This window comes from Schistocerca piceifrons, chromosome 3, assembly GCF_021461385.2.
Source record: "Schistocerca piceifrons isolate TAMUIC-IGC-003096 chromosome 3, iqSchPice1.1, whole genome shotgun sequence".
Lineage (NCBI taxonomy): Eukaryota > Metazoa > Arthropoda > Insecta > Orthoptera > Acrididae > Schistocerca > Schistocerca piceifrons.
In genome coordinates this window covers 536,535,570-536,552,690 of record NC_060140.1, presented here as the reverse complement: position 1 = coordinate 536,552,690, position 17,121 = coordinate 536,535,570, and the positions used below count along the sequence as shown (strand labels likewise).

General features: G+C 42.7%; 1 protein-coding gene across 1 annotated transcript in view; it reads left to right on the top strand.

The window, feature by feature from the left end:
• Nucleotides 1-239: 239 nt before the first annotated feature.
• LOC124789359 (juvenile hormone esterase-like) overlaps nt 240-17,121 on the top strand; it is a 132,127-nt gene continuing 115,245 nt past the window's right edge. The window contains exons 1-2 of the mRNA XM_047256685.1: nt 240-367; nt 15,083-15,233. Coding sequence (XP_047112641.1) covers nt 15,171-15,233 — 63 coding nt within the window. The 5' untranslated portion in view covers nt 240-367; nt 15,083-15,170. The remainder of the gene's footprint in view (nt 368-15,082; nt 15,234-17,121) is intronic.

Here is a 17,121-nt window from a genome sequence, read left to right as displayed (position 1 = left end):
TTCGTATTACCTACGGAAATGATAAAATTGTTTTATTTGCAGGAAAGAAAATTGCAATATTTTGTAGCTAATGAATGTTGGTACAACTTTCCTAGTGTTGCTGTTTATGTTCTTGCAGGTAGACAAAAAATGGCTGCAGTTTCATCTCAGCGAAATACGTGGACCGTCGATATGGAGCCTACGTCATTACATGATGTGCTGTCGGCAGGAAAGACGCGGTTGGCAAAGGTGCGAAGGAGGGGAGGTGGGAGGGGAAGCACTGGCTAGTGACCTCGCGAGGAGAATCACCAGCAGTTGATCCGAGACTGCAGCAGCGCCAGCTGCGATCTTGTCCTCGACTGCGCAAGTCACCAGAGCAGAAAAATCTGTAAGTATTTCTCACTGTTATCTGGAGTATGACAATGAACGCTACAACTTTTAGCCCGCCGACTGGCGTTTGATAGCTTTGCCTTATTTACATCACTGCTGATTCCCATGTTAAAACCAAACAGCATCCTAATGTAGGGTAGACTGCACAGAGCAAACTGGTACTATACATTGCTGGAGATCCCTCTGCAAAGACAATATTTTTCGGCTCATTTCCACCACGCTGCTTAATTTTATTGGTAGGTCCCCTGCTTCACGGATGCCGTGTGAAGTTGTCATGTGCTTCAGACTGAAACTCTTTCATTTTACTGACGTATCTGGGTTCTTAGTGGAATGTGAAAACTAATTCTCAGTCACTAAGAGTTTTCTTTCCAGGTAGAATGGAGCATTTACAACTTCAGATATGTCTGAATGCAACAGTTTGTTGTCTTTTTGCGTTCACAAATTAGTAAATTCACTGGTTCCTCGGTCGAATGTAGACGATAAGCTAGAAGTAAGATGCGATTTATGTTATTACAAAGAACCGTTTTGTGTTGATCTAAGATGCCATTAACTGTACCATTCTTTATCCAAAACCGGTGAAGCCTATAGCAGACTTGTTGCATTATAGTTCTGTACCTGTGTTGCAGCTTCATTGCCAGAGTGCAGTTACATTGTCTTTACGGAGGTACAACGCATTAAGGTTTTACGAAAGTTTCCTTTTTCCATTTCGCAATGGATCAATGCTGGGAATGTTTTTTGTAGTGAAGTGACAGGTGAATGAATAGGTTAGTTTCACATGACTGTCCATCGTACAACTGCCTTGACATAACTAAAATTACCTTACTATCTGCGTAGGAACTTTGTTTTATATAGATGTGATGTGAACCTTGGACATGAAAGGCAGACAGTTAGAAGCTAATAATTTGCCCGATAAAAATAGGAACAGGAATTGAAATTAATCGTTGAACAAGAACTGCTGTCAACCGACCTGGTCAGGTACCCAAATGTGGAAATGCGGTAAATTCGTATGACGTTCCGCGCGGTGAGTCATGGGCTGGAATTACACGACACACCCAATGCACACAGGTCTGCACCAGCGCCGTAAGCATACGAGCCTGGAACTGCCAGCATTTTTGTTAGCGTTATTAAGCTGTACGTCTAAAATGTAAGTCTGCACCAAGGGTGCTGCTCCAAGGGTACACATTCGGAACTGTAAGATTATTTACATCGTTGAGTCTGAATGATATTTTTTACTAACATTTAAACGTCTGAGAGGTCTACGTTCGCATTTATTATGTAATTGTTACCTTGTGCTGCCAGAACGAAATCACATTATGATAATACAGAAATATGCACTAAAGTGTTTATGTCATGATCTTACAAGCGAATTAATTTCACAGAATTCGGGATATGGAGGAGGCAATTATTTATGCAGCACTTGATGCGATAGTGGCCACCGTAGTCATTAGGAGATGAGTAGAACAACGACGTAATGCCAGGAGTAGTAATTGTGTTCGACCCTGGCTCGGAAGAAGGTGTGAAAGCAGGAGCATACACACCTCTGATAATGAAGGAGTTGAGACCCGAACTTCTACGGGGATTAAGGAACTTGGTCAGAATGGACGAGTCTTGTTTTGACAAGCTGCTATCAATTTATATGACTGGATTCACACTACTGATACAGTAATGAGGAACCACCGCACGCATGGTTTATGTACTTCTTTTTATCGTTGCCTGTGCCACTCCTCTCTCTTCTTCAGCTCAGGACAACTGTGCGACCGGACATATGCGGAGCGGCTTTTACAGTCCCCACCGGCAGCGGCCAGCACAGCTGCTCTGGCTCTTGTGGCCAGCTATTCTCTCAGCACTGTGCTGCCCGGCATGCTGAAGTAATACAGAATATGCAGTCAAATCATACACGTGCTGTTATTCCAGCGATTTACGTTATACGTACACACATCGAAAGTACAGTTACGTGCACATTTACACATGAACTCCCAGTCAAACGTTTGTAGAGGCATCTTATTAACGTACAGCAAATGTAGATAATATAAACAGCTTTCTTTGGTGTATGACACACCATCGCTGTTCCATTTCATTTCTATAATAATAATCTACCATCAAATATACAGCTTTTCGCAACAGCATTACAATAAAGAGGATTATCATTTCTTCTGTCTCTATATTAAAAGAACAGCAAAAAATGGGTAAAATATCTCCCACAACCGCCAAAAGAATCCTCAAGAGCTCATGTATTCCTAGTTCGCTGACCAAAAGATAAAACAATAACAAGCAGAAGACCCCTCTAAATGTTGTGTTGTGCGCATGCCTGCTTACACCTCTTCTACTGCGCATCTACGGATAACAGCAGAATAGAGCACTTGCTATTAGTAAGTTCATACTGTTTCTGTTGTAGGTTTTGCTATTGCGACTGCTGAAGGGTTCTTTATTGATTGTCATATTCTGGTTGTAGTTCACTGTAGCTATTTGAGTTTACATACTGTCATTTTGTCATTTGGAAATACTGAGTGCAGCTGTGGACGCGGTAAAATGAAGAGGCAAATGGAGAAAGCGGAACATTTCCGACATTTTCTTCTGCCTGGTTTCAATAGAGAAGTGACAGCAGTGTAGGTACCCAGTAACATCTGTCCCATGTATAGGGATAACGCTAAAGGACAAAGTACGGCAAGAAAATGGTTTTCTTGTTTCAAGGAGGATTGTTTTGACATTGGAGACTATCCACGTTCAGGAAGACCTTCGGGCTTTGATGATAATCGTTTAGTCGCATTAATGCAGAATGACATCTCTAAAACGGACCACTGCAGAAGTTGGAAAGGAAAACGTAGCTACAAAGAAGGTAACTGCGAAGAAATCACTCGTAACAGAAGATGTTTCTTCTGTTACGAATGGTTTATTCGCAGTTACGTTCTTTATCGATGAAAGGAGGAAGTTCGAAAATGTTCCGGTAAACTCAGGAATACAGAAATACAAGTCGCTGAGGAATGAAATAAATAGGAAGTGCAGGGAAGCTAAGACGAAATGGTTGCAGGAAAAATGTGTAGACATGGAAAAAGAAATGATCATCGGAAGAACAGGCTCAGCATACAGGAAAGTCAAAACAAACTTCGGGGACATTAAAAGCAAGGGTGATAACATTAAGAGCGTAACGGTAATTCCACTGTTAAATGCAAACGAGAGAGCGGATTGGTGGAAACAATACATTGAAAGCCTCTATGCAGGGGGAAGACTTGTCTGATGTGGTAGAAGAAGAAACAGGAGTCGATTTAGAACAGATAGGCGATCCAGTATTAGAACCAGAATTTAAAAGAACTTTGGAGGACTTAATATCAAATAATGCAGAAGGGATAGATAATATTAGATTAGAATTTCTAAAATCAGTAGGGGAAGTGGCTAAAAAACGACAGTTCACGTTGGTGTGCACAATGTAACTGTGTGAGTCTGGCGATATACCACCTGACTTTTGGAAAAATATCATACACACAATTCCGAATACTGAGAGAGCTGACAAGTGCGAGAATTATCGGACAATCAGCTTAACAGCTCGTGCATCCAAGTTGCTGACCAGAATTATATACAGATGAATGGAAAAGAAAATTGAGGATGTGCTAGATGACGATCAGTTTGGCTTTAAGAAAGGTAAAACCAGAGAGAGGCAATTCTGACGTGGCGGTTGATAGTGGAAGCAAGACTAAAGAAAAATCAAGACATGTTCATAGGATTTGTAGACCTGGAAAAAGCGTTCAACTATTAAAATGGCACAAGATGTTCAAAATTATGACAAATGTAGTGATAAGCTGCAGGGAGAGACGGATAATACACAATATGTACAAGAGAAAAGACGGAATAATAAGAATGGAAGACCAAGAACGAGGTGCTCGTATTAAAAAGTGTGTAAGATAGGGATATAGTTTTTCGCCCATACTGTTCAATCTGTACATCGAAGAAGGAATGATGGAAATAAAAGAAAGTGTTAGGAGTGGGATTAAACTTTTTGGTGAAAGGGTATCAGTAATACAATTCGCTGATGACATTGGTATCCGGAGTGAAAGTGAAGAAGAATTATATGATCTGCTGAATCGAGTGAAAACACTAATGAGTACAAAATATTGATTCGGAGTAAATCAAAGAAAGACGAAAGTAATGAGATGTAGCAGAAATGAGAACAGCGAGAAAGATGATATCAGGATTGATGGTCACGAAGAAGATTAAGTTAAGGAATTCTTCTACCTAGGCAGTAAAATGACTAATGTCGGACGGAGTAAGGAGGACACCAAAAGCAGACTAGCAATATCAAAAAGGGCATTCCTGACCAAGAGAAGTCGACTAGTCCCAAACATAGGCCTTAATCAGAGGAAGAAATTTCTGAGAATGTATGCCTGGCGTACAGCATTGTATGATAATGAAACATGGACTGTGGAAAAACCGGAACAGAAGGATTCGAAGCATTTGAGATGTGGTGCTACAGACGAATTTTGAAAATTATGAAAATTAGGTGGGCTGATAAGGTAAGGAATGAGGAGATTCTGCGCAGAATCGGAGACGGAAGGAGCATGTGGAAAACACTGATAAGGAGAAGGGACAGAACGATAGGATAGCTGTTAAGACATGAAGGAATGACTTCCATGGTGCTAGAGGGAGCAAAACTGTAGAGGAAGATAGAGATTCGAATACATCCAGCAAATTAGTGAGGACGTAGGTGTCAAGTGCTAGAGATTAAGAGGTTAGCACAGGAGAGGAATTCGTGGCGGGCCGTATCAAACCATTTAGAAGGCTGATAGAAATGCCGTGTGGCTAGGGTTTCCCGTCGGGTAAACCGTTCGCCTGGTACAAGTCTTTCGAGTTGATGCCACTTCGGCGACTTGCGTGTCTATGGGGATGAAATGATGATGATAAGGACAACACAACATCCAGTCCCTGAGCGGAGAACATCTCCGACCCAGCCGGGAATCGAACACGGGCCGTTAGGTATGACATTCCGTCGCGCTGGTCACTCAGCTACCAGGGGAGGATTGGAGAGTGATAACTCCCTCCCCCCAACCCCCCACCCATCCCCCAACCCAGATCTACGTCGTGTACCCGATAACTAGCAAATGTGATGAACTGTGATCCTTCCTCAGTCGTGCGACATTTGTATGGAATAGGGAAGGTTCAAAAGGCGGGTGTACGCGTACTGAATTCTCTAAGACAAAATTACAAAAATCACCAGGTGGCCGCATGACCGTCTCTGCTTGCTCGTTATCAGTTGGATCGTGAACAACACCGATCACCACTATCCTGTATCACTGGTGACGAGAAATTTTGTCTTTAAGCTTACAGAAGGAAAAGAAACTAATGATTAAGCCGTAACAAAGCAGCAACACTCCGTGCAAATACCTCCGCTTCTCCACAAAAGATTGATATGCATCTGGTGGAACACCGACGAAGTGGTGTCCTACGAATTGCTTCCCCGTGGAGTAACCACCACTGCTGAAATTTATTGGCAACAAGTGAGACGAGCTGCAAACGCAGTCCAAGAACGCTTAACAGGGACACTCCGTGAAGTGATGCTAGTCCACGATAACGCCCGCCCGCTTCTACTGGACTGCCGAAAGCACTATACAGGATTTGGGTTGGGAAATCATTCCGCACTCACCTGATATTGTGTCTTCAAATTTTCACCTTTTCCGCTCTCTATCAAGTAACATTCAAGGAGCCATTTTCGGATAAAAATGGACGTCGAACGTGGCTTGATGAGTTCTTGGCCTGACGACCATGTGGTTTCTACAGGCACAGGCACAGGATCAAAGGGTTGTCCCAGTGTTGGCACATTGTTGTAAATATTGAAGGAGGATATATTATTGACGACTAAAGTATGTTTTGTGTATCTGCCGTGTTCATGAAACTAAGGACTTCAACTCCAACCCAATAGTTGTATGCGATTCTACTAAACTATAATATTCATTTTTTTTTTTGGTATAACGAAGCCAAGCGTGATTGGCGTACTGTGGGCTTCGCACTCCGTGCTTAAGGTGCAGTTCAGAATAAATTATGCCTTGTCCTTTTGTTCGACGGCACCACGCGACCATGTGACACTCCGCGTCTAACGTAAGCCATGGTAGTGAAGTTGTGTGTACGGGCCAGTTGGTTGTATGGAATCACTGAAGTAAAATGGATCGACATGAAGACAGTACAAAATGCAGTAAGGATTTGTTGATACACCAACAGGAACTGTCCTACATGTCAGTCAGGAATGGTATGATAATCGTAGACATGACACGGCCTAAGAACAGCAGTCGTAAAAAGATTTCAACCAGCAATGGGCCTCGAGTGTCACGCCATGTTAAAGACAATTGTTTTCAAACCCGACAGGAATTGTCAGTAAATGGAGGTCCATGTCAACCAGTTCCCGGAGTGAAAATTGCAAAGGAACTACTCATCAAGAGATCGGCACCTGGTCATAGCGGCACATGAAACTCACATATTAAGTCGGCCAAGCAGCACAGAAACTGGGCAGTAGTTGACTGGAGGCATGTAGTGTGATCCGACGTCCAGTTCCGCTTTTTAGTGATACAAGGATTACGGGTGCACCCACAGTCCAGTGAGGCTTGTAAACCGCAGTGTGTGGAGGATATGGTTCATAGTTATCTTTTTTATTTCAGAGGGATATGTTTTTCATACCTCCACTTAGGTGCACTCGATGCAGTTTATCGTGAGCATAGCTTTTGATGTTTATTTCAACATTCTCGGTTAACAAGTGTTGCTGTCTTTCCTACATCTTCGTGGTGAGTGTGCTGTCGACATTCCTGTCGTCCTGACTTCCAAACCGGTAACAGCCGTGTTCACAGGGCTGCACCATACGTCCTTCGTTTGACCAACACTCAGGCACCCTGAGACTGGACAGCTGAACCAGCCGATCTTCATCATTGCAAATGTCTGGGAGTGTGTTGAACTGTGTGTGAAACATATCAATCAATGACCCTCTATTTACAGGTGCGAATAGTCAATAAGATGCTTCATCTGGGTACAGCATATGGTACAGAATACGTCCAGAAGCACATGGACTCACTTCTTCGCCGAATGGAGGCCTTTATCAGGGCTAGAGGCGGTATTACATGCTCTTAAAGTGATGTTTTCTGGGAGTTACCATTTTTCGGTGTGCTTAGAGTCTCTACGAGTTTCTTCGCAGGTTCTACATGTTCTCATCAAGCTTCAGAAAGGTACCCATCAAAACCCCCGGAACCTGGTGTCAGTCCCCAGTTTCCTCGACGTTCTTCACATACCTCAGTAACGCGAAACAAACATGGTTGTCATATACTTGGCCATCCGTCGTCTGTTCCCACAAGAACACCAACAACATGTCAGTTTTACGAGAATTGTAGCATATTTTCTATATATGCAAGGCCTAACCTTTTGTGACTTACAAAAGTGATACACGTGGAGAGCAGTTATAGTGGACTATAAGCACAGAGATATAATGCTATGGATCGTCAATGTTTCATCTCTGTTCCCAGTGCACCACTTGGAAATTAGACATGCCAACTCGTAAAATTCAACTATGAAAAATAAAAGACAAGATAACATTTTCATCCGCTTTAAAAAGGTCACCTCTCCAGGAGATGACACTTCTCGGTCTCAACAAGGTGGCAACAGAATTTCAGATATAGACTTAAGCGCTTATGCAACATTCGTGGTTGGACTGTTTAACAACGTGTTTCGTTCGAACCTAGGCTTCCAAGAATCCGTTCTACAAGACACTTTTATGGCGATTCTCAGTACGTTTACCACCGTCGAATGCTGGACCTCGGTAATTTTTTAGACACGCTACCGAGATCACATAACTTTCAAAGGAATTTATTTAACTCTAGTTGCATCTATCAAATTCAAAACTTTGAAGAAATGGAAGAAAATGCGATTCCTTCAGTAATACGATCATATAACAATTTTTACAAATAAACAGTATTAAAAACAAGATAGAATAAAATTACTTTAATAAAATTTAGTTAACGAATCCAGCATGCTAAAAGAACAAAAATGGTTAAAATGATAGACGTTCTTCAAGGCAGGAATTTATTATAAAAATGTAAAGTATCCTTCTCTTGCTTCATATGCGTATGCAGTTATCTGAGGACGGTCTTTCGCAAACTTTCAAACATTTCTTGATTCGGTGAAGTGCTTTAGCGTAATTCTACGACATGTTGATCTCTCTATATACCGAGTACCTCAGGTGAAACTGTAGACAATAAATTAAAGAGCTGAGGTCGATTGTGGGGGGTGGTGGAGTGGGGGAGGGATAGCACGTGACTCGCCGTCCACTGCCTGTCCATCTGCTATTGCAAATGTCATACATTGCGTCTCAAGTGATTGAAATACAAAAAATAAAGCACCCTCAAAGACTTTGTTCAATCGTACCAGGGCAACGTTAAGTGCATACTGAGGGTTGTGGTGATAGTGATTCATCTGTCACCGTTAACGGCAATCAGAGGGCACTCAGGATGGCCACATTTTCGCAGTTAGGTGGCATTTTTTAAGCATTAGAAGGTGAACAGTGTTTGCAACATTCACTGTAGGGTACAGCCTTGCTCCGCCGACGAGTTCGCACTTCTTTGGAACAACCTCAGCATTGGAAGCCTGCGTGATGCTGGATAGAGGTATCGACGAACTGCTGCTCATGTTGGGCACATTATATTGATGGCGTATCATTGCTGTATGCGGTGATCTGTGAAACCTTCCCGCGCCCTGTACATCAGGTTCTGGACATCCGCATAGAACATACGGGGCCCATGTTGCACCTGATATATCACCGAGAACGACTGGGAACCGTCTGCTTGCATCCGCATTAAGCTCACATGTCCTCAGGCCACGCTATTACTTCAGCTTCTCTCGCGTCAGAAAGTCGACTGGGAAGTGGAATGGCATTTTGTTCTCCTCAGTGATGAGAGTAAGTTCTGTCTGTATGCGAGTCATGGATGTACACGCGTATGGCGCACACCTGTGGAGAGGTCTATTCCGAAGTGCGTTTTCCAACAAGAAACGGATCCCATCCCAAAATATGGCTCTGAGCACCATGGGACTTAACTTCTGGGGTCATCAGTCCCCCAGATTAGAACTACTTAAACCTAACTAACCTAAGGACATCTCACACATCCATGCCCGAGGCATCCATGCCCGCGGCAGGATTCGAACCTGAGACCGTAGTGGTCACGCGGTTCCAGACTGTAGCGCCTAGAACCGCTCGGCCACCCTGGCCGGCGGATCTCATGCCAGGCTTCATGAAGTGAGTTACCATCAGTTACGACTCGCTGTCATATCTGGTGTTTATGCAGGATAAAGTAACCAGTGCGTGCTACGTTGCACAGATTGTTAACTCCGTGCTACTGCTATTTCTTCGACATGAAGCTGATGTGCTTTTTAGCAGGACAACACTCCTTCAGATAGGACTGTTGTGGCGCAATGTCCTCCTAATGATGTATAACAACTGCTCTGTCCTACTAGATCACCAGTTCACCAGTTTCCAGTTTTCTCGCCTGTCGAACACGCACAGGAAGAATTACTGAGAATTGCGAAAAAAAAAAAAAGAAAGGCGAAGGACGGTTGGGACACACCATCGTAGGATGACATTCGGCAGCTCTATGATCGTTTACATGCGAGAAGATACGTGTGAGTAGCCGCCAGAGGGAGGGGAGGAGGGGTAAACTGTAGATGATTCGAGTGTTTGGGCACCTTTTATTGACATGTGTGTTTCATTTGGTCTTCATTTGTTATCATATACTCTACAGGGATAAAGGATAAATTGTATCATTTGTCAATGCAATAACATTGTCGTTGTGTATGTCCTGCTTTCCTTCACACAGTGTTTGTCTGAGTCACATAATGTCTAATTACCTTGCTTTTTCTTCAGTTTCACGGGTTCATCCCGTGGTACATCTGGAAGAGTGCTTTGAGACAATTCCTTTTAGAGAGCTCTCGTGAGATGATGTGGGCGAATATCGTCCACTACAGTACCAACACACACATAAGCTCCTGGTTTCTAGCCTCGTGTGGCCAGATGAATTTCATTCGCTGCCAAACATTACTTTAAGCATTACCTTGGATTAGTAGCTCGTGAGACAAACCGTTGACAAAAGTTCTTCCGACGTCGGTTATTGCCTAGCGAAAGTTGACTATAATATGGACACATAAACTGCCCGTGAAATACCCTTTGAGTCGTTGTACGGGTTGCCTCTCACTGTACACACTGTATGGCGACTTGTGCTGATGCTTGCATCTTCTGGGAGCTCCGGTGTATCTTCATCCTTCACTTGCAGCTCCGGTCTATCTTCAACCTTCACTTACAGCTCCGGCCTATCTTCAACCTCCACTTGCCGTGTTACGAAATCTATTTTAGCATATCTACAACAAACAGCACTAAAGGTTAAACGAGATGATGGAGACATTATTTGTTCTAGAAGTATCCCCAACCTCAGTCCTTTGGATTATTGTCTGTGGAGCCTCCTACAACTACTGGTATGTAGCATGTTATACTTCACTTACCGAAACACCTTTTTCAAGTCTAAACATTAAGCTCCTTGTTATGTGCTCTCTAACGCGATTATTATTAATTTGTGTGCAATATCAATGTTATCGTGATCCAGTTTCGTATCTATTACACGGTACGTGTTTCTGTCTTTGTTAGTGGTTCGCAATACCCGACTGAACCTATCTTTCGTAGAAAGGACACGGCCACAGACAGATCGAACGTCTTTCGTGCTCTGAACTTTATCTCAACAGAACTCATTAAATTAAGTTTCTTAAACATCTATAGGAAAAACACCTACAGTTGCATTGACTACTCAGAATCAGAATCATTTACAATCATAATACTGTACCAGCTTGAGTAATAGCAAACAGATTAAATACAATAATAAAAACTGTAACAGAACAATAAATGAGCTAAAATTCTTTCTCGAAAGAAACTTTAACATTTACAGTCCAAAATGGAAGTATACCCCGAAAATAAATATCATGTAAGATAATTACTGTACCGCCGGATAGTGGAGCAGCGCAAGGCATGCAACACAGATAACCAGACAAAACTGCTGTTAAGTATTTCGTGCTGTATGGTACAAATAGTCAGTGAGAGCCTTTATGAAATTAACAGATCTTAAATCTCATAGTGTGTGACCAGTACAAAAACCAACAGTGCATGCAAGGAGTAAGATTAATAACCATTCAGTTGGCCGAACCGCACTTACATAAACACATTTAACTAAATTATTCTAGTAATTACTCAGTTGGGAAATTAGTCGGTTAACACTTCAAGAATATACAAGAGCTAAAAACAAAAATAAAAAAAAATAAAATAAAATGAGAGCTGCAGTAGGAGCGCAATGATTAAGCGTCAAATAAATACATCGACGTGTTACACAACCCTGTCTTACCAAGGCGTAGTGAGCTCTGAAGGACTAGGACCACCTGCACCCGGCTGCACGTTTGATCGGGCGCCACCTTTGCTCCGCTTTCGGAAGCTGCACCTGCTGTATTAAATGATTAAATAATTAGTCGGTTAACACTTCAAGAATATACAAGAGCTAAAAACAAAAATAAAAAAAAAATAAAATGAGAGCTGCAGTAGGAGCGCAATGATTAAGCGTCAAATAAACACATCGACGTGTTACACAACCCTGTCTTACCAAGGTGTAGTGAGCTCTGAAGGACTAGGACCACCTGCACCCGGCTGCACGTTTGATCGGGCGCCACCTTTGCTCCGCTTTCGGAAGCTGCACCTGCTGTATTAATCAGGTAGTTTTCATTCAAGTCCCACCAAAGGAAACACAAATGGTAGTCTAATAACAGAGAAATACAGAACTTAGTATAGGAATTGGGCCGGGCCTCTACTATAGACGAATGTCGCCGCGCGACAGTGGAAATTACAGCAACAAGAAAAACAAGTAAATACCTTTTCAGTAAGTTAACGGAGTCAAATCAATGAAACTTGTAAGGCTGCAAAAATCTGCAAACAGGTCCTGATACAGTTACCGACCACGAAGTTCGACCGCGAACCACGAATTGTACCAAACTCGCACGACATGGTGAGAGGTAAACCAATTAATAGCGCCAAGTTGCCCCCCAAACTTAGGTATTCGGTTGGCTAACAATCCCTGACTAATAACAGAACATAACATTTTTAAATACCATTACATCCACCTATATGATAGTAGTAACAGAAACCAAATAAAGCGCTCACTGAAAGATACTTAATAATTAAGGGGCCCCACACTGCAAACACACTAAAACAAAAAAAAGTCACACCTAATAGTACACCCAACAGTACAATAGATGGAACTGTGTGCTCCAGTAATAGTACATACTGAATGTGACGCATGAAATGAACCGACTTAATATATAACTGCTGCCGCCACATATCCGACGCCTTACAGCAGTACAACACTCGGAGTGGAGCATTAAATACAGAAACAAATTCAGTAGGTTTATAGGAGCGCACACACAACTTTCTTTTGCCTAAAGACAGAAGAAGGGGATCAATAACCAGGTATGGAACTAGGCGTGAACGTCGAACGAACAACCAAAAAACTACCGAACTAATCCGTCCCAGTACTGGTACAGGAAACGGCAAGTACAGCTACTGCCGATGCTCGTCTCACTCGCGTTCGATAAACCAGATCGAAAGCTCACCACACATATCCGTACAAAGGTCCAGCAAGGAAACCGAGGAGTTGACACACAATTTCAACACAGCTGTGGTTCGCCTCCAGCCTCCATTTCCGGTCGGTCGCCGAAGATCGCACCTCTCCCCTCGGTACGCGCCCCACACGTCCAAAGGTTAGCAGCCGGCCCCAACCATGGTAACAATGGTTCGCAATTGAGGAACCCGTCTGAGTGTCTCTCCTTGGTATCGCTGCTACGCTCAGCACCGGTGACTGTCAACAGCTGAACTTGCACCAACCATCAACTGCCGGTTCACACCTCGCCTCGCCACTAAACTCTGCCGCCTTAGCCCGAGCAAACTGTTTCACCTTCCCGGTCTCACTGTCACTGATCTCCGCGCGAACCACTCCCTCCTAAGCAAAGATGTTCTAATAGAGACCGTGGCATGACCTATCGATCGCACAACGGATCATTTAGGTTTTCAGCATTTCCGGATTATTTCATTTCCAAGAGATTTCTCATACGTATGACTGTTTTACTATACCACTCTTAATGTCATTCCATTGGTTAGCCACACTCGCAACTCATATTCTGCCAAAGAAACTTTTCGCTGGGAGCGACAACTGACTCAACAGCACTATGAAGATCTGTAATTCCTCAGCCAACTGCACTCAGGGACCGAAACGGAATAATTAACTTGCAATCTACATTCTAGAATAGCATACGTTATGAAAGAATTACCACTTCCAGGGAACCCGTTTCGTGGGGTAATCCAAAATCTAATTCACATACTGAAGATGTTCATGACTTTTTTTAACGTAGAAATCATGATTACAAGGGAATGTGAAAATTACACTAGGGTGATACTATACTATATTAAAGATAGTGGAGATAATTTTGAAATGGTTTCGGGCTAGATTTTAAGAGTACTTAGATATTTAATTTTGAGATAGTTTTGGGTTAGATTGTAAACGTGTTTAGTGCATAGAGCAAGAACTGGAAACGTAATATACATAATACCAAAGAGAAGGGCATTATGTATCATCTTCGATAAGTCTAATTTAGTCGACTATAAGAAACAAAAGTGGGAAAGAATACAGTTAACATGAACGAAGGACAATGATGCTGAATGCAATGAAAAGAAGAAACAAGATCTTAAATTTTCTTTTTAGATTTTGTTCTGAATTCTACTTGAATTCTAGTTGTAAAAGAGTATTTTAGGTACTATAAAGGTTATAAAACGGAAGGCTGTACAGGTTTTCACCAGCCAATTGTCCCATTAGCAGCACAGCAGAACTTCATTCGATGAGGAAAAGTACTCCCACACAATTTCATCTGTGACATTACCTCTCTCCTGCTTTATGAACTCTATAGAAGCTTTTCTGCAAATGTTGCTAACATTGCACTTTTGGGAAACAGCGTATTAACGTAGCGTTGAAATGTCTTGCTCAGAGGTTAGACGTTACTTCCAGGATAAATGTCCGTGGAAGATTCACACTAACGGACACGACTGCGGCCAAACCACTTTTTTAGACGTGGGAGTCCTGCAAGATATGTAAGAGAGCTTCAGTGAGTTTTAAAATGTGAGAAGTAGAGGTTTTGGCAGAAATGAAATTGTGGGATGGTCATCAATCATAACCGTATAGTACAGTACACGATAAATTCATACCACAAGAAAGGTAAGTTCTCGCCTGGCGAGAGTTGTTTCGTAACACATTTTCAGTCTGCCAGGAAGTTTCAAAACAACGCAGACGCAGAGCAACAGCGACAGATTCATTTTACGTAGTGTTCAAACGTGTTTCTGTGGGCTTTTTCTGAGAACTCCGCTAATAAGCTGCTCAGCAATTAACAAGAAAATTTGCAATATGTGGGAAGTAAGCTACAGTGCAATCTTCTAAGAAAGAGCAGTTCTCAGGAAATAAGGTTTAGAAATGAACAACAAACGTTGCTAAACGTACACCGGTAACGGAGATAAGAACAGCTTCCTCCTCAGATAACGGCCAGCTGTGGGCTCGAAAACATCGTGGCCGCATTTAAACTGTCGCATTGCACAAAGAACTTGAATTAGTACAACCATTGTCATTTGCAGGCCTTCGTGTAGTTGCCGAGACAGCGACGTTGAATGCAACGCACTGTAACGAAGAACACAAGCTGGTGGCGGTAACAACGCGTTAGCTATGCAGCTGAAACTGTCAGTTGCCGGCTTGTTTGCCGTCGTTGGATTTATGACACAATGCAAGGTAAGTTGTTGCATTAGTAGTGGCAGCATTGATAGAGAATAACTGAATATTCTGTCGGGTCTTGCAGTCGACCTAGCCCTATGTTCCTCTCCCTGTAAAACGAACTTATCACCGAAGTAGCGAAAAGTCGAAAATGGTTCAAATAGCTCTGAGCACTATGGGACTTAACATCTGAGGTCATCAGTCCCCTAGACTTGGAACTACTTAAATCTAAGGACATCACACACATCCATGCCCGAGGCAGGATTCGAACCTGCGACCGTAGCAGGCGCGCGGTTCCGGACTGAAGCGCATAGAACCGCTCGGCCACAGCGGCTGGCGCGAAAAGTCGTGAAGATTCATTATCGAATATCGTTATCGAGTGAAAGATTAAATCTGAGAACTGACAAGCTGTAACTCTCAGTCTGGTTCAGTCCGTAAGAGTATTTTCCTATGAAGTAAACGAAAATATATTAAAAGTTTCTCTTCCGGTGCAGATGGGTATAAAATTTCTGTGAACGGTACTCGATATGTTGTAAGTTCTATCAACAGCACTAAGTTTTATAATGAGATATAAAGGCACATATTCCCTGAGATCCGTTGGGCCGAAATGTCGAAAACTTACCGCCAATACATTTTGTGCTGTGGTCCCGCCACGATATCCTGGTGCACTGTCAGAGAGGCAGAGTAATAGGAAAGTGTCCTGTGCGCATGCGCTACTAGAGTTGCGAAGACCATCTGGCAAACATCGGGCGACTCGTTATTAGGGTATGTAATGCGCCAATGAGTTAAACAATAAAGTACTCCACCACTCACATTTTCTCACGCCTAGTTCGTAGCATTCCAATAATTCATTCCCACTTCCAAGTGTTGTAGGAGTTTACAGTACCATTGACGGCTTGGTGCGTGTTGTTCTGCTTCTCTTGCGGTGTAGTCGTCTTTTTAGGGTATAAGACCCGGTGACTCCTGCATTACGCAGAAATTCCCGTATTAGAAAACCATCGTTCACAATATTTGCTGTAACGGAAAGGTGAAATCTACACATTGTTTGCTTTAATGTAATACACAATACTGTGATCACAAAAATAAGAATGGCATTAATATAGCTGGTTGGTCGCGAAATAACTGCCACATGATATTTCTGGATCCTTTCATAATTCATTACGCGTTTCGGTCTGTGCTCATCTTCGGATGACAGCTGGTTGTTAGCAGTACACGCGTTTATTTGAAATCTGTGTGCTACTAATAGTTGGCTGTTAGTAGGACACACGTTTAACTGAAATCACATTTTGCTATGTTGAACTGTAAAACCTATGTCGCTTTTGACGTTACTTGACGACTTTGCCAAAGTTGTATGTTCACTTTGTATAAAAGGATGATCTGAAGATGAGGGGCCGGCCGGAGTGGCCGAGCGGTTAAAGGCGCTACAGTCTGAAACCGCACGACTGCTACGGTCGCAGGTTCGAATCCTGCCTCGGGCATGGATGTGTGTGATGTCCTTAGGTTAGTTAGGTTTAACTAGTTCTAAGTTCTAGGGGACCGATGACCACAGCAGTTGAGTCCCATAGTGCTCAGAGCCATTTTGAAGATGAGGAGAGCCCGAAACGAGTAGTGAATAAAAATAAGGGTTCAAAAACTTTCTGTGACTATTGTTTCGCAACCAGGTAAATATTTTAAAGCCTTTTATATTTTTGTGATTAGAATGGTCGCACGACTCTTCCACGACTTTCAGTCACGTCTACGATACAGTACTGTAAGACCATAGAAACACGCTTGCACAGGAAGACAAGAAGATCAACACACACGAAGACATCACTTACAGTACACATGTAAATTCGCAGAGCACTTGAGAATGTGAATGAATCCATGAACCCCGTTGTGCTACGCATGCATAAACGTAACTGGTGCT